The sequence below is a fragment of the Tachysurus vachellii genome, chromosome 19, assembly GCF_030014155.1.
Source record: "Tachysurus vachellii isolate PV-2020 chromosome 19, HZAU_Pvac_v1, whole genome shotgun sequence".
Classification (NCBI taxonomy): domain Eukaryota; kingdom Metazoa; phylum Chordata; class Actinopteri; order Siluriformes; family Bagridae; genus Tachysurus; species Tachysurus vachellii.
In genome coordinates, this window is record NC_083478.1 from 18,093,497 (window position 1) to 18,111,879 (window position 18,383).

Sequence of the window (18,383 nt, forward strand, 5' to 3'; positions counted from 1 at the left end):
CAGTCTGGATGGAACCTCAGTGCACACACACACACACACACACACACACACACACACACACAGACTAGCCAATTCACCTATCTTATTCTTTTGAGAGGTTGGAGGAAACCCACGCAGACATAGTAATCCAAGCTCAGGATCGAATCAGAGACCCATATGGCGGGACCACTCCAATCATGGGATAAACATGATTAGACACATTAACAGTGTCTTGATTTGCAGCCATGCTTCACTCTAAGGAGCAGATTGCCAACCCTGGTCCTTAAGTATCTCCTGTCCTGCACATTTTTGTAACACACCCACTTTAACTCATGGAAGGGCTTTTAGTTCAAATGATTAATTGATTTAGGTGTGTTGGGAACATGGATATGACACAAAAATATGCAGGACAAGGGATACTCAAGCACCAGGTTTGGAAATCTTTGCTCTAAGTGACTAAGTGGAGCAAAATCATTAAAAATACAAACCAAAGTCATGGAGTGTAGACACAACACAACACATGGTGGCAGCATAATACAGTTTTCCAAATCCTCCTGCAATCATTTCTGTGTTACATGCCCTTATGTGCCTTTATGCATGCTCACCCTGTATTTGCAGGTGTAACCCAGTGAGCACAAATGAGAGAGAAAAAGAAGAGGTGACTGTTGTGGCCTTAGCCAAAATAGCAAACTTATTATAGATCTCAGTGGTATTCTTCTTCTGCTTACTTAACTACTAACTTGCAAGTTGTTTCAGTAAAACAAGAAACTTAAGAATTAATTATTATGTTAGTGTGTTCTGACAGCTGCGGTGCATATTAACTTGGTGCCCAGCTCAAGCACAGACACAACATATGACAATGAGCTAAATGACTTCTATGAGGTTAGATATTATATAAAATATTTGAATTTGTTTTTTAGTTTTGTATTTAATCTATGTGAAATCCCATGGCAATTTATTTTGTAGCCTGTTCACTTCTATTAGCCACAAAATGAATGAAATCTTTCTCAGTGATATTTGGATAAAGAAGACAGGATGTTCTTTCATCAGTTCACATAAAAGATTTTCTGTATACCTAAAAGACAAAGTGTACTTGATGTTAGATACCAAACTAGAAACTAAAATATGCACCTGTGCTCCCTTTTCATCTTTTTCAGTCAATAACCAAGTGACCCTGATCTGTCTGGCATAATTTGGTGCTACATTTAGGCCAGAGTATATTAATGCCTCAGAGAGCATCCTCGTTTTCTGTAAAACTCAGACGTTACAACTAGTCCAATCATGCAGGGTGGGAGACAGTTCAGTAGAGAGAAGGAAGTGTTATTTTCAGCTTATTGCTAATAGGGGAGCTATTCTAACTCTCACACAGTGAAGACTTAAAGCCACAGTCACAGATGGCCAGAACAGCATCTGCGCTTCACCATGCATGTTTATTAGCGACGGTCAGTCGCTGTTTACCATTTTGCATGCAGGTCTATGATTACAAAGCTAAATCTATTTTTTAAAATCCATGTGCCCTGCCTCTGTATATCCCCTGTTTTGTTTATATTTTGCTTTTTTTTTTAACTGAGCTAATGGGACCATGCATCAAACATGCTCACTATAGTGTAAAGGAACACGCAACCAACAGGAAAAGAGGCAAAAAAAAAAAAAGGGGCAGCAGATTGCTATCACTGGCTCACCACGAATATCAAGCTTTTATGTTCAGTTTCATACAGTATGAGCTAACCTACTAAACTACTTTTGTATCATTGTTTTTGTGCTAGTAGCACATGACAGCAGACAGTGTCAAAAATACGTAAAGGGCTCCACTAAACATGAAAGAGGAATAAACCAGGCTATAAAACATTTACTGATTCCAAAACATACTAAGGTCATTTAGATTTGTGAGAGTTTGAAATTGTTATGAAGGAGAAAATTAATCATTGTGGGGGTTTTTTGAGGTATTTATAAATGTTTAACAAACACAGTATAATACTTGAACCATACTAAACTTTATTGGTAAGCTTGAAAATTATGTAAAGTTTTGTATTGGACTTGGGCCGTATGAGCTTAGACTAGTGATTTAGAGCAATGGAAACACTTTAATATGCAGAACCTGGATGCAGAGAACAAACACTTTAATTTCTGACTTGATTTTTGTCTATCAACTTAGTGAAACCATCATTAGGTTCTTAAAAATTTTTAAGTACACTACTAACTCTATTAATGTTTATTTTTTTAACTGTTTTATCAGATTACTGGATCTATTTATGTTATATTTGATGTTGTTATTCTGTGAGAATATCCCAGGAGATAAGCAGTTTATGAAATACCCAATCCTATTCAAACCTGCCCATCTGGCACATACAACTGTGTTCTAAGTCACTAAGATCACATTTCCCCCTACTTTCCTATGAATATTAACTGAAGCTTTTGAATGTATACGTGTAAGATGCAATCCGGGATTGTATGAACAGTATTTTATATGAAACTTGGTAGATGTCTTTATTTAATGGGTCCAGATGTTCAGATTCTATTGTGTACCTCAGATTCATTGGAAACTTTTGTTTTCAGTTCCTTTTGATGGCCTGTTATTTCATACTTTATATGTGGAAATATTTTGGGCGCTGAAAAAATAAAGTCTCTTCCGAGATGACAGTATTTCATCTCTGAGCTTCTGGTCCTGAGATATACATCTAAAATGAAAATGTCTGTCCTATACATCACCTAGTCCTTATTTCCAGAGATGATCGTCATCCCTCGTGGGATAGAAAATGTATTTTCTTTTACACTGCAGTTCTGTAAGAATACCTGCATTAAAAAGGCTTCACAACGAGTAGAGTATCATGCAGTAGAAAACCGACACACTAGCACATACTGTACATAATCTCATATTTATCTTGCTTTATGGAAGTATAATTTACAAAATATACATTAGCATGATTCCATCACATTGTTTTGAACAACCATTATTTCAAGCATACAATTGTTGTGCACTCCAAGATTAGACCTCTTAGTAAAGGCTGTTGGAGGTCTCTGCTGGTGTAATCTGATCTTTCATTACTTCTTCAACAACTTGGTGAGGGTTTATTTTTTCCACAACCGCACATTAGCCACAACGCTTCTCCAGAAGGCACCCGAACCCCCACCGATCTTTCACATGCACCTTTGATGTATATTGTTTTGTCTCGGTCACATGTATCTTGCAGCTGTACAATATTTACAACAACAAAACAGAAAAATTAGCAACTACAAAACATGCTTGGGTTATTCTGGCTGCTGGTTTTGTCTCTTCAGATTAAAAATAAAACAATGAAGTAGAGCGAGAGACGACAATAAACTGTACGTCCAAGACAGTTTAGAAACAGAAATGTTCAACTCAGTTACAATTTGTCAGGATGAAAGAATAAAATGTTTATATTTCTTTCAAAATGAGAAACAGCTAACCGAAGTTCTTGTGCTTACTGACACAGTTCAAATTGTGCTATTTAATATTACACTAACAGTGATGATATACATGGCGTACATGTTGAACAGCTGGAAAACCTACATGATGTGAATTACATGGCTGTAATATATATTTTTTTTTGTATATGTTAATTCATTCCATTTATTACATTGTGCATGTTTTAATGGTCCCTATTATTTATTCCTCCGTTCCTCAGTATCTGTGGTCTTTGTTGCTAGCCGTGCTAGGAAAAAACAGATGATGAATGATTTAAATAGGACACCAGCTCTTTTTGGTTGATTTTTCAATACCTGGTTATTTATGATATGAAGAGGAAACTTCCTCCTATTGAAAGCTATGTCTGGTGAAAAAGTGTTTGAGGCGCTTTGAGTATGCTGAGAGTCTTGGGCATTGTGTGAAGAAATATAACTCGGAAAGGAGAGTAGATCTTGTCAGCTTTCCATGTCCACAAAATTGCACAAAATCGTTTCCGTTAGTTCTTACAGTTTAACTGAATTGATAACAGATATGGTTAAATGTTCCTAGAATGATCCACACTTATTCTCTTCTGCTAAAAATGAAAAGTCATTCTTGTCATGGCAGGTCGTAATTTGCTGGTCGCTCATGGGTCGATGTGGAAGTTGAGCAGCTTGTCTGAGTGCAAGGTGTTGAGGGTGCGCAGGTCTGGCAGACGTAGCAACAGCTTGGGGAAAAGTGCACTGTCATCAGGATGACGACGGTAAACCAAGGCTCGCAGCGCCCGAATCAGACTTTCCTGCAACTGCTCCACAGCTGTTGTGTCAGAAACACCAGTTCGATCTATGAAAAGATTAACATAATCAGAGCCCATGTCATCATAAGCAATCAATCACTGAGAACCTTGGGTCTTTTTTTAATTAAATGAGATTATATTTTGTATGCTTGCCCCAGTTAATTGTTGCATCTCTTATTTGCATTTTTACCAGTGTTCTGTTTGTCCATTGTTAAAACTCTTTATATTTCTAATATACATAAAATATATTGGTTACGTTACGCAGCTGTCAAATTTAAAACTCCAACATTCAATATCGCTTAGGGATTTTATGTATTTAACATTTTAACATTGAAAATCTTATTGTACTGTTCCAATTTTGTCTCAAATAAATAAAGACTAAAGCTTTAAATGGGAAACGACTTTGTCTGTTTGTCTGTAGTTTACCTGCAGAGACTAGGACCACGGCCATGAAAAGTGCCATCTCATCAGATTCCAGGCTGAGAGAGGCTATTTTCTCAGAGAAGTCAAACATGGCATCCAGCAGCGAGCCCATACCCAGTGCCCGCAGTGTGGCCAGTGGGTAGGCCTGCCCATTTAGAAATGTTACTGTCCGGTCCTTTGGGTTAAACAGCGAGCAGAACCTTACCATCAGCACCTTTGATAAAAAAAAAAAAAAAAAAAGAGAAAGGTCTGATGATGTGCCCTTGCAGAAAATAATTACACAAGAAGAATAATTATTCATATGTAAAGATGTCAGACAGACATCATGAATTAATATGGCTCGAGAGCTGAGAATTGATGAGACAAGGCTATCAAGATGAGTCATTTGTACCTGAAAGGTGCCTGCTTTGAGCAGCATGATCTGGTCATGTTGGCACAGGTCTTGAAACCCTGGGATGCCCTTGGCAAACTCCACCACCTCCCGCACTGCAGGGGTGAAACACTGAGAGAAAGACTCCCACACATGCTGGCTCGAGACGCCTGGTGCTGAAACTGGGCATGCATTCAGAGGGCAGGCCTGGAGAGAGAGATTAGGGGAGAAAGCAAGTTTTAAGTTTGAATTGAAATAATTAACCTAGAATTACGACAAATCATTTTCAAATTTTGGTCCAAATGAGATATTATTCCTTTAAATTAATATTCATGTATTCAATTATTATTTTTTTTTATTCTCACTTCACAAATGGTTTCTTCTATGATACATATCAAACCCCATGCCATTTTTTTAGAGACATATGAACAAATAATTCTAAAATACTAAAAGCTATAAAATTAACTGACCCAACAATGAGCTACGTGTTGAAGTGGCGTAGTTTGAATTTAACTTCAGGGGAATAAACAGTCTCTTTATACAAAAAAGAATTACGAATCAAGTAACAACTTGAAAATTTAAATGTATTTAAGTGCATTAAGACAAAATGGGTCACGCAAGAGTGAAGTGGCAGTATATAGGCAGTACTGACAACCTGTCCACTTTCTTTACTATGCTAGAGTATTCTATATTTGCCCATTTAAAGTCTTAAATACTTTCATAAATTCATCACATGACTACAAATTATATGTACTTCTCACCAGCACTTTGGAGCCTGCAACCAACTTCCACGGGCATGATGTTTGAGCCTGTATCTCCCCTGCTGCATAACTACTGCTGTAATTGCCCTGCAGAGATGGGTTAACTGTAGACTGGCATGGGATTTGATTAGATGGAGCATTGCTTTGATAGTGATTGTTGTCCACTGAGGATATTGGGCATTTGTTGACAGTGGGCATTTGTTGTCCAGGGCAGGGACCAGCTGCTGTGTAACCCACTGGTCCTCCAGAGTGATAGGTTGCGGGAGTATTGAGATGGGAGAAGCTGCTTTCCTGAGGGGCGATACTCTGAAAGGAAGTTGGCACACTGCTGCCAGTGTTGATGCAAGCTGGCCTCTTGGTCAGTCGGTCAGGAGCACTTGAGAAGGTGTTCTGATAGGCTTTTGCCATGGAGCCTATAGTTTCTTTGGGCTGGATCTCCATAGGGCTGGCCGGGGGATCACAAGGAGGGGAGGAAGCCATGTTCATACTAGCCGACTCATTCAGGCTGTTCATGTAACTTTGCATTTCATCAAGGAGCCTCTGCTTCTCACGCTTGGGGATGCGACCAAAGCGCACAGCTAAGAGACAAGCACAAAGAAACATGGAATTCATTGTTGAATTATTGGGTGAAATTACTATATTACTAGGTACAATGTGTGGGTGTGTTGGAAACAGGGTCTTTGAGAATGATGTAAAAATTACATTGTATTTTACAGGAAATATCAAAAGTGCATGTAACCAGATTGTGGTGGGCTCCTTAATATTTTTTCACCCAGGTAATCACTTACAAACCGTATCACTTTCAATCTGAAATTCTGACCAGATTTAACCAGACCACCAGATCATCTTGGTCCTCTCTTCTACTCTAAAAATATCCATCAGCCAGTTAAGCTAAAAATAGGACCCATGTCACCGTATACTGCCCCCGCTCATTCTCCTTCTCTCTGCCCCTCCTCTTCTCCTTTACTCTCTTCATCTTTCTTCTCCTATTACACCCTCTTTTGACCAGTAAATAGGGCAGTGGGACAGGCAAAACGTGATGTTAATGCCATATGAGTGGGTAAAAAAAGGACTGATACCCATTAGAACCAGGGTTCAGAGCAGAAAGAGAACATAGAATGGGGTGGGGGGGTGCAAATAGGGGTGTAAGAAAATGGAAAGAGAACACAGTAGAACGAAGAAAGAAAAAATGTCAATGGACATTACAAAGAATGGAACAAAGGGGTAAGCAAAAAATTGTGAATGAGTAGAGAAAAGGATTAAAGAGATAAGATATAGAAGGACAATGAAAGATTAGAATCTGCAGAATAGGATTGCAAAATGACAGACGAAAAGAAAAAGCTCTCGAGAGAAAAAAAGGAAAAGAGAATAATACAGTAGTAAAGTATGATGAAGAAGCCTGGATCATACTGTTTCATTTACATGGAAAATGTAGGCATGATTATTAAGATAATATATATACAGTATGACAAGCAATAATCTTAAGAGATTTAAGGGAGAGTTGCTCTACTAATGGCAAACTATCTTTAAGAAGTCAAGATGAATCACCTTCCAAACATATCAAGCACTTCTAACAAATGGGCTTGTCTTTGCATTACAGAATATTAGACTACTGTGTGAATGAGACAAGCATAAGAGCCACATGTAGTTATGTTCTGCTGGGACATTGTAACAAATTTGTTGTTATGAACCCTATACTGAGGCTTGTTTTTTTTTAAAATGGTAAAATAACAGCGGAAGTGAAAGCGTGCCATCGTGTCAGACTGAACATCTGCTGCTATCATAAAGCTAAAATCACACAACGGCCTGAGTCGAAATCAGGGCGGCTACTTTAATGTGGCGAGGAGGCAGTTATATGAGGTTTTCCTGTTTGTGCAATAGGTGCAACAAAAGAAAGGGGTTTTTAGGTTGTGGTTTTTGACACCCTCCTAAGGGTCAACAGGAATACTTGTCTACTCCCCTGTGTAACTTTTTGAACATTTTCCCCTGGGTGTCATCATATCATCAACCATATAACCTACTTCTGCATACAGCCCACACTTTCACATAGATCTGATATTGTCCCACAGCTGGTTACGCAGACACTGACGAGAAGATGCGAAGCCAAACCAAACCCACTAAGTAGGTCACAATGTGTGTGACTGTCTTGTTTTGTTTTATGGGCCAGGTAAATATTTCCTACTTAGTCATTTTATTATTTGTTGATTTCACTTTTTAATGTGTTTTTCTGGTGAGAAAACTACCGAAACAGGAAATGAATGGTTCATTGTTACACCAAGGGGGCAACAGAGCCACCTCTTTGTTTTTTTTTTTGCAACTCTTGCTTAATTGTTGCAGCGGCAGGCTATTCATTTCAGGAGCTATCATAAGGGCACATGTGGGGTAATCTAGTTGCCTGCGTTCCAGTTTCCCAAAATAATTCTTGTACTTGCTGCAGTTTTCCAGATGACGGATAGCTTTAGGGACTGCATGACTCCAGCCCTCATAAATCATTGTCTGTGGAGGAAGGAGCTTAGGGATTGTGCAGGAGAAGGCCTAAACTGGCTCAGAGAGAGAGAGAGAGAGAGAGAGAGAGAGAGAGAGAGAGAGAGAGAGAGAGAGAGAGAGAGAGAGAGAGAGAGAGAGAGAGAGAGAGAGAGAGAGAGAGAGAGAGAGAGAGAGAGAGAGAGAGAGAGAGAGAGAGAGAGAGGGATGCAGAATATGCTGCAAAGGGTAGGAGAAAGACCAGAACACGGCTTCACTTCAGAGATGTTCTCACTGAAAAACTTCCTAACTGTGCAAAAGCTAAATAGAGAATGTAGGCTGAGAAATGTAATGCCTTCATTTTTCTCTTTCTGAAGCTGGGTTTGCAATGCAGTGATGACAGGACACCGGCAGCCAACGATGACACTTACCATCACGGGACATGCCCACGGCCAGACACTTCTTGAATCGGCAGTGCTGGCAACGGTTTCGGTTCATGCGCATGATCAGGCAATTCTCATTCTTCATACACATCTTGTAGTTAATGTTCTGCTGAATGCTGCGGCGAAAAAAACCCTGGCAGGAATGAAAATCAGGAGACACAGTGAGGCTTGGGTCTCCATCAGGAGGAATTTCATTACCCTGTATGTAGAAATGTGTCTGGGATTTACCTTGCAGCCTTCACATGCATGAACTCCGTAATGGAAGCCTGATGCGATGTCACCACACACTTTACAGAGTAGGACCATACCTCCTGCTTCTAAGAGAACAGGATGAATAGAAAGAGATTTGCATGAAAGAAAACACGAATTGTTTTATCATTGTTATGACTAAGCTCCTTATCTTTAAGGACAGTGAAATCTGGTGCTTACTGGTGAAGGTGCCAGTAAAGCCACATGGCCTCTTTCCTGCGATGGGGTGGGAGTAAGTACTCTGGTTGGAGGATACTGTCGAGCTGCTGTAGATCTCTGGGAACTGAAAGACCAGTTTTGGAGAGGAGGGAGTCCCATTGTTGCCATGTTGCTTCAGAGCGCCAATCTCTGTGAAGGTGACCTCCTCTGGGGATGAAGGCTGTGAGTGTGTGGAGGGTGACTGGGTCTGGTACCCACTGGATGGGCTTCCTGGGATTGGACTGGCGCTGCCACTAGACCCAGCATATAGTATAACGCCTCCTGAAAAAAAAAGCCAATTAGAATTTATCACTAAAGACATGGGAGTCTTGTTGCTTTGTCCGGGTTTACCACAGACTTTTATGAATTTACTTTTCATATTATAACTCCTAGACCTTATTTGGTGCAAAGTGCAGTACATTACAGTACATTTCACTCACCCAGTTTCTCCCAGTTGTGTTCAAAACTGGGACATTAAATATGCTGATAAGAAGATATTTAGAAATGTGATACACTGGGGAATCATGTTACCCAAATGACACGTTCACCAACACAATGCAAAAAGTGCTGCAATGTCTGGTTGTGACATATTTATGAGCCCACAACGTTTACTTTGACACTAATATCAGTTATCTAATACCAGCATATATCTCAGAAAGTTTACACTAATTATATCACTAATAATATTACAACATAAGCATCTCAAAAACAACATGTGGCTTATTAACTTATGTACAGAACAGAACATTCAATATGATTTGACAGGTTATTATTGGAAACATAATCAACTATGGGGTGGTATTACTTATTTTATTCAATGTATTGCATTCATTTTTATACCACAGCAGTTTGCCTATGATTATATTATTCATATCTGTTTATAATTCTGTGGAACATCAATAAGACAAGTTAGTTCCTGCCATCCCTTAGGTTATAACTGCTCTAGACATCCAGCAATTCACTAAAACCACTTATTTTGTCTCATCACTTGTCATGCTGAACCAAAATGCGCAAATTCCTCTGTCCTAAAGACTTTTCTCTGGAAGAAAACTTACTATTACAAGTCGCTGACTTCGAAGAATGTTAAATAAAAATCTCCTAACAGAAAACTTCAACATATCAATAATTGTGCTTTTCTTAAACAAAACCTTTTTTTATTTACATTATTAATACACTTTTAATAGTCTTTGATTGTGTGTTTTATCTGCCATACAAGTTTGTGTAGCTGTTAATATAGAAAACATCATTTGTTTTCAACTGTTACACAGTAGTAGAGAAACCAACTAACTGGTCCGGCAAGTTGAGGAAGATTTTCTTGTGCACTTTAAGTAGTTATTACATTCAGGGTGAAGTTATACAATGTTGTGTAATCTCAGCTCGCTAGGAAGGGATATGTAATATAAACTATAAATATTATATTGCAAATATATGTATAATGTTGATAACAATGTGCCACTGCTATATTAAAACAGCTTTTTTAACTTTTGGTGTCCCACGGTGCAATACGTTAAATACGTTGTAATTCGTTCAGTCATAAACAGTAACGCTCATCTGCAATTCCTGTGGTTGGTCTGAATGCTCAGAGCACACAATAAAACTTTTGGAGGTGCAGTATAAGTTCCACAAGGGCCAATATCGCATTAATGATTTATAAGCAATATATAACGTGTCCCTAATAAAAGCAGCCTCAGACAGAGTAAATGCAAGTGGAACAAGAACAGGAATACACTCATTCTGATTTTATTTTTAAAACATTATATTTTAGGAAACGTCATTGGATTACAAATTGTACATTTACATGGCCATATTCCCATGTTTAAACTATATTAAAGTAACACAGCAACATTATTAGATATACTGTAGTGAGTTATGGGTCATGAAGAGGTATCTGTGAAGCATAGCTATTATAATACGTAGTCAAAGCTATTATATTATATTTAGCTTTATATATAGTCATAGGTTTAATTGACTGGTTTTGTGACTCAAATGAGGACAATATTTCATACACAACATGCAGACCTAGAAATTGAAACGAATCTACTGTTAGTGCAAGAATTAAATATTAACAAATAGCATTTTAACATGACTGTATGATTAAAAGAAAAGGGTAATACTGGAAGAATTGGATTATGTACAGTAGTATTTTCTAGAGGGGCTCCTTGGAGTCCATGCAGAAAATGTCTGAGAATCCATGCTGTAGAGCCTGAAAATGCTGCAACACTTTAGTAAAATGCTATTTTCTGATAGTTAAAATGGAGTTAAGGATGAATGAGGTAATAAATGTCGATGCCATTAGAAATGATAAGTTCTTAATAAAACAGCACATTAAAAACAACTGCTCAGTTCATCGTTATTGTTCTGCTGGGGAATTTTTTCTTTCTTTTTTTTTTTTTTGTTACATGTTCACTGCAGAACCTTACAAGTGAGTGTGTCGCAGAGGAAGTGAGGGATACACAGAAGAAGATCCATTGGAGGAACCTTTATACAAGATGGCAAATGAAGAACCTTTTTATGTTCAGATTTTGTAACAGGCGTTTTTAATCTTTTACTTGCGGCTCTAGTGGCCTAATTTTGTTTCTTTCTTTTTTTTTGGCACAGCATTAGCTCCTGTGCTGCATCCTCCCCCTTTCTTTCTTTCTTTTTTTTTCTTTCCCCCTCTGCTCTCTTGCACCGCATCCTCCCGCATCTCCGGTCATGCGACGCGAATGAGCTGACTGCGTGTTGGTGTCACGTGTCCGCGCGCTCTCACGCCTCTCGCCTCCACACCAATAGCGGCTTCTCTAGCTGCTGTGGCACGGAGCCAGCAGCGAGCCGCACCTGACCGACTCCTCACATGGAGCTGCGAAATCCGTGGTCTCGTGCACAACGTCACAAATCGGTATCGTGATTTCATGTTGGTGGCGCGCGCTCAAGGACGTCTCGCTATCTTACAGCGCTACCCAGTGCGCGAAATGGATCACACGCGGTTAGGGAGTGTCACGTTTTGGTGAGAATGTGCTCTGCGCCTTTGGTAGTCTGAATCTTGTAATAATAAATTGCTTAGTTAGTATTAGTTAATGTTACTTTTTCCTGTGACCCAAATTAAGGGCTAAGAGAAGTTGCATTTAAAGCACAATTATTTACAGATGATGTGCATGCATTGCAACACAGTGTATTAGATGTGCCAAAGCAAACAAACAAAAAAAAAAGATATCGGTCATGCTTCTGGACCAACAAAACTAAGAATATATAATTAGGTGTTTTAGTGGCAATCAAACTGATTTCATAGAAGCAACTATAACCTTAGGTATAAATTTATGATCTATAATGTTATATACTTTGCAGAGCCTGCTTAATTTTACGCAAAGTTCATTCATCTTTCATTCATCTTCAGTAACCACTTTGTCCTGGTCAGGGTAGATCTGAAGTATTTCCCAGGAATATTAGCCATGAGCCTCCTAGATAGGAAGGCAGTAAGTGACTGTGCATCGTGCATCGTGCATGCACACACCCACATAGTCATTCACATCAACAGGTAGCCAGTAGGCAAAGTAGCCAGTCCAAAATGTCTTTTGGAGGTTGAATGAAACCGGAGAACTGGCGAAGGAAACTCTGCACAGATAGTAACCTGAGCTCAGGATCAACCTGTACTCTGGAGATGTGAGGCATAAGTGCCCACTTTTCAACCTTTTGTCAAAAATGATCACAAGACATGTCAATTTTTATAGCCTTTGGACAATCTAAAGTAGTTTAATTCAATAGGCAAAACATGTCACGAGTAATCGAGTCCCAATAAGAAACATTTACTTCATTTATTCATTATTATTATTTATACATTAGTTAATTTTGGACTTTCATGACTTTCAAAGTTTGTATCCTTGGGCGAAAAATATTTAATAAGAGACCTGCATTTATTATTTACAGACTTTTTATGAGGACACTCATGGATATGCAATATTACAAGTGCATATATTCTCATGCAAACAAGATAAATAAATAAAAATGCCTGGTCTTGTATGTCTACTCAACCACATAGACTTAACATAGCCTGTGCTTTGAACTCTGCTTTCGCTGCCTCCCAAGTAAACAACAGGAAAAGGTTTGAGGTTCCAAGCTTCACATTGCAAATAACCTCTGCTCTGTGAGTGAGGAAAATATAAACAGATGCTTCCCCTGGCTTGGCCCCTCTTCAGCAATGCTGCTGCTGCCTCATGCTGCATGTCATTTGGTTAACACGCGTGTTTTTATAATCCCACAGCGAGCATGTGTGTGGGATTTAGTGTTGACACACTGCCATGCCTGACCTTCCATGTGTGTGATTCAGGTCTTTACCAGAGATTAGCTCGGTAGCCCCACCCAGACGACATGTGAACACTAGAGTATTTCATGGAAATATGAAGTAACAAATGAAGAGTGTTCTAGTAAAGGAGTGCATTTCTTTGAAACTGTCTTGATATTTGTCATGAGGTTAACAGGATATCATATCATTGTTTTGATAGTAACAGTGACCTCTCTGCATTATTGAGTGTAAAAAAAACGGTATGGTCTCTGTGAGAAAGAGGAAACTAAATTAGGATCATGATGATTAAGATATCAGCAGGACCCTAACAGCTTATCATGAGCTTAGATGTACCAATGCAAACTTTAATCTGCCTGTGTGTAAAGTCAGGCACAGGAACGTGAGTTCTTTACATTTGGAATCATTTCCCTGTCTCACCCTGTACTTCCCCTCCCTTTACCATCCCTTTACGCAAAATCCTTGGCTTGCAAGTTTGCCGTCTAACATGATCTCAATATCAACTTCATGTTCCAGTGTCTAAAAGTGTTGGTACATATGAGTCATTCTGTCAAACTGTTGTCATGGTTTTTTTTTTTTTTTTTAGAGTTTCAGACATCACACAGGCCCATAGGGGAGCTACACGGCATGCTGCTTCATCAACATTCAGCGATTGTTAATAAAAAGCATCACTTCTCTAAGTAGGTCAAAGTCACAGTGGAATATCTGACTCAAGTTTTTTTTTTTTTTATAAGGGACACTCTATCTAAAAACTAACTGCAGCTGAATGCACAAATCTGATTGGTCAGAAGGTGTTGCTTTAAAAATAAACAGTGATGTAATACTGGACGTGTTACTGGATGTTAATGCACTTTAAAAAGCTTTATTTTAGAACACGTTTACATAATCTGACATTTATGGAAGAAGTCTCTAGTGTCAATGCTTTGCAAAGTAAATTTGTAACATGGCAAAATCTTTAGAACAGGATCATTTTCTTAGTAACATAATAAACCTGTAAGATGTAAAAAAAAAAAAAAAAGTGAAACTGGTGAGGGATTGACTGTTTATTGACTGCTTTAACATAAGCAATAAAGAGAATCAGTAAAACATCTGGATCACATTCTTATCGAGATGTTTTTGTTTATAGATCTAAAAAAAAAAAAAATGATTGCATGAGGCGGAAAACGTGACGACGTGCTACATTTTCTCGGTGAAATCTCTGACCCACTGACCAACCTCCCTCTTTTCGTCTCTCTGCAACGGGCACCGAAATATACAACAGAGTCGAGAGCAGCAAAAGGAAAGGGAGGGTGGAGGGAGGGAGGGAGGGAGGGAGGGAGGGAGGGGGAGGAGGGAAGGGGTGGGGGTAATCACGCGCGGCACGCGGCCGAGAGAGCGCATCCACGTGAAGGCGAACGGAGGCGCGCGAAGGAACGAGGAGAGGATCTCGCGCACGTGGGTGGAGCCTTGCCTGCTTTTGTTATTTAAAAAAATGTCAAATTAAATGGCGCTGGTATGTGTGTGTGTGTGTGTGTGTGTGTGTGTGTGTGTGTGTGGGGTTAGAAGGAGATGGGAGTTCTCTCCTGATTCTGCATGTAGCGCCGCCACACAGCGAAATTCAACACTCAGATCTATACATTGCCTCATATGACCTTTATTTCGTATTGTTCAGGTTTCTGACTACTGACATTTTTTCGACTGCAGTTCTCTCTACAGGAATGAAAAAGACACAACCAGAGCATCATGACAAGAGATCAATATAAGGTAGAACATAAATGTTCTAAGGTTGTCCCTTTGAGGAAACCCTTAAATTTATATGTAGAAATCTGTGATAGTGTAACTTTACCAGAAAGGCTTTCAAACTGTATTTTCCAATGCCATTGAGGTCAGAATCATGGAGTGTATCCAGGTTTGTACCTTTAGTAAGACTCTGTTAGCTACCTGGGATGAAATTGTTTGGTGTAATTTTAGAGGAATGCTTTAAAGCTCCAATTTTGCACTTTAAATATTTTTAAAGGTATGCTACGGTCATATTTTCAGTTGAAAACATACCCCTTGATGATATGGGATGCGGTAGACTAGTGGTTAAGTGTTGGGACTACTGATTGGAAGGTTGTGAGTTTGAATCCCAGGTACACCAAGGTTCCACTGCTGGGCCCCTGAGCTAGGCCCTTAACCCTCAATTGCTCAGTTGTATAAACTGAAATAAAAATGTAAGACAAATGCTAAATGCTGTACATGTAAATATCACCCCAATTCCATGAAGTTTGGTACCATCCGGTTACATCTGAGAGAGTTATTGTGTCTTAGTCAAGTCTATGTGCCAAGTGTTACCCCAAAGTGTACAATAACTTCACCACACTGCAAATAAAACCAAATATTACCTGCTTAAAAGTTTCATATAACTTTTCTGCCTAGCTGTACTCTGAAACAGTAGATCGCGTGCAAGTAGCTTATGTTAATATTTGTCAGTCTATTTTAGGCTATTTACACAATGTTTCCTTTCTGTGTATCATATCAGTATGTATGTTTTCTAGTCATAAAGTGAGGAGTGGCATGTTTTCATGTCCCATATTTGTTTCAGATAGCCAAGCCAAAACTGGATTTCCTCGAATTCAATGGGGTAAAAAGGACACCTCATGCTTCTATCACAGGTCCCAGAACGTGACTATAACCTTTGGACCAATAAAAACATCCGTCAGTTAATAGACCAGTGCAGTAGGTAAGCAGATCCAGCAGGACTTAGTGGCCCCTAGATAACCTTCCGGAGGAAAGCCCTGTGCAAATAAGCTTATCTAACCAAGTTCATGTGGTGGATGTTCAAGTAATAATATTAAAGAGCTTCATGTGGGGAAAACATTGCTCATTGCTAAGTGCTTTTGCTGACAAACTGAAGAATCGGTTTTAAATTAGATACAAGTCTCTGAATTCTGGAAACCTTTGGCAACTATGACACATACACACACACACACTATGGCTATACTACACATACTGTCCATTTGAGGACTTTCCACTGACAATAATGATTAACTATTTTTGCCCTAACATACAAATAGCATGCCCTAAATTGCCCTAACAGCCAAATAGCATGCCGTAAATTGCCCTAACATACAAATAGCATGCCCTAAATTGCCCTAACATATAAATAACATGCCCTAAATTGCCCTAACATACAAATAGCTTTTTCTGTTTACATCACGCCTCAGTGATAGTTGCATGGCTACCGAGATCTCATTCTAGGCAGCTCGCCCGCTGAACCGAAATACTTTGGTCTTCTGGAGCGGAGGCGCGTGGACTGCTCCACGTGAGTTTGTTTTCATGCTCAGAACAGGAAGTTACAAGGGCGGGCGCCCGCGCGCGTGCAGCACTCGTAGATCTTAGTGTTTCAGACTGCTGTTTGTGTCAGACCTGTTAAATGTTGCCAATCCCTCATTGTCGCATTCAGTGTATGCAAACTGAAATGATCTTTAATGCACGTTGCACTTGCTTGTTGCGCCCTTTTAGGTAATAAAGCAGCACTACACTGAAATTTAACTTCCCATACATAAAAAATGCAAAACACACAAACCAACCTAAATTTGTAATATTGCAAGCCAGTGGACATCTAGACATCAAGAATAATACGTAGAGCATGCATAAATCTTTGGCACAAAACTTGACAACTATAATATTATTTATAGGATTTATGGAAAGCAATGTGTTTGAAAATAGCATGATAATAAATAACACTATTTAACACTATTATTATTATTATTAATAATATTATTATTATTACTTACCAGGGTTGCTATCCATTCTTGATATGTCTTGTTCGAGCTTTTTTGTCGATTACTTTCTTTTAGTTCAGTCTCAGATCCTCAATAAGTGCACAATGTCGTAACAGGTAAAAGAGAAGCTGAATATATGCGCTGGTCGAAACCGGTGAAAAAGTCATAAATACCAATGCACTGAAGCAACAAAAAAAAACGAGTACTGCATACAAAACAGGAGATAGTTGTGCAAAATAAAGCTAGAGCTCTGTCAAGGTGCGCAGAGCTTTGTGCAATTCCTTCTCGCTGTCTATATCTTTGCCGGTGCAATAACGTCTCAGGTCTGGCACGCGCGAGTAAAGAGTAAAGAGTAAATCTTGCCTGCACTGTGTACAGGGACTGACTGTCAAAACTTGAGCACCCCACCCTTGCGATAACACAACACACACCCGTCACACCCACATCCGTCCCGCTCAGGTGACTTGAGTAGTGCCACTAGTAGGGACCCTATCCAGAATGCTTGTGGTTCCTTTTGGACTCGTGTGCACATCTAACTCCGTTTCCCCTCCCTGCGTTTGAGTAACACCGTGCACTTTCATTTGAATCGAAGTATCAGACGTGCTTATTCGAGCGCACGGTGAAAAGCCGCCTAGTGCATGTGCGCTCTGCATGTGCCGGAGAGATCGCTGCCCTACTGACACACATTTTATGCAAAATGTTCGAGCGCGCAGCACGGAGACATGAGAAAAGGCAAAGGCGAGCACGTGGACCAGAGGCGGAGCTCACCGTGACCGCCGCGTTGCTTTCAAAAGGCATTTGCTGCTTGTCAAAACACGCCCCGTGGAGTGTCACGACATGAATGCTGCATGAGCAGTGATAGCAGCTATTCAAATCCACAACCGTTGGGAATCCTTGGAGATGTCCACTGTAAGACAATCACGTGGCAGTTATATACATATATATTTGATATATCTGAGCTTTGACATTGAATTAATCCATTTAAAATAAAAAAAAAACAACATTTCTGGACAGTCATAATCTAAGATATGTTACAATACAATATGTTTACTAGTAGGCTTAGTTTATACAGTCGACGTTGACAGACAATTTATTCTTGGTTCAGTTTGTAAAATCATATAAAACCCGTTTATATTCGGGGCTTTATTTAAATATCTAAACGCTAACACGATACACAAGGACAAAAGGCACAAGGAGGGGAAAAAAAAACCCATTAACATCGCCATCTGGTGGCTGCAAAAAATGCGTACAAATAAATAATAATTGGACTGAC

The 18,383-nt window shown here is 39.3% G+C and overlaps 1 protein-coding gene across 1 annotated transcript; it reads right to left on the reverse strand.

Moving 5' to 3' along the window:
• Nucleotides 1–2,836: 2,836 nt before the first annotated feature.
• On the reverse strand, nt 2,837–17,795 carry nr1d4a (nuclear receptor subfamily 1, group D, member 4a). The gene is made up of 8 exons (XM_060893985.1): nt 17,123–17,795; nt 9,071–9,370; nt 8,870–8,958; nt 8,630–8,774; nt 5,736–6,313; nt 4,996–5,181; nt 4,608–4,818; nt 2,837–4,228 (listed from the first exon to the last, which is right to left on the reverse strand). Exons 1-8 carry the CDS (start codon nt 17,136–17,138, stop codon nt 4,032–4,034), a joined length of 1,722 nt encoding a protein of 573 aa, XP_060749968.1. The 5' UTR covers nt 17,139–17,795; the 3' UTR covers nt 2,837–4,031.
• Between the last annotated feature and the right edge of the window lie 588 nt (nt 17,796–18,383).

Excerpts from the sequence above, each read along its gene's own strand:
- nr1d4a (XM_060893985.1), bottom strand. Across the intron at positions 5,182-5,735 it reads TTGCAGGCTCCAAAGTGCTG|GCCTGCCCTCTGAATGCATG; the intron begins GTGAGAAGTACA and ends CTCTCTCTCCAG. Across the intron at positions 4,229-4,607 it reads CGTGGTCCTAGTCTCTGCAG|ATCGAACTGGTGTTTCTGAC; the intron begins GTAAACTACAGA and ends ATCTTTTCATAG.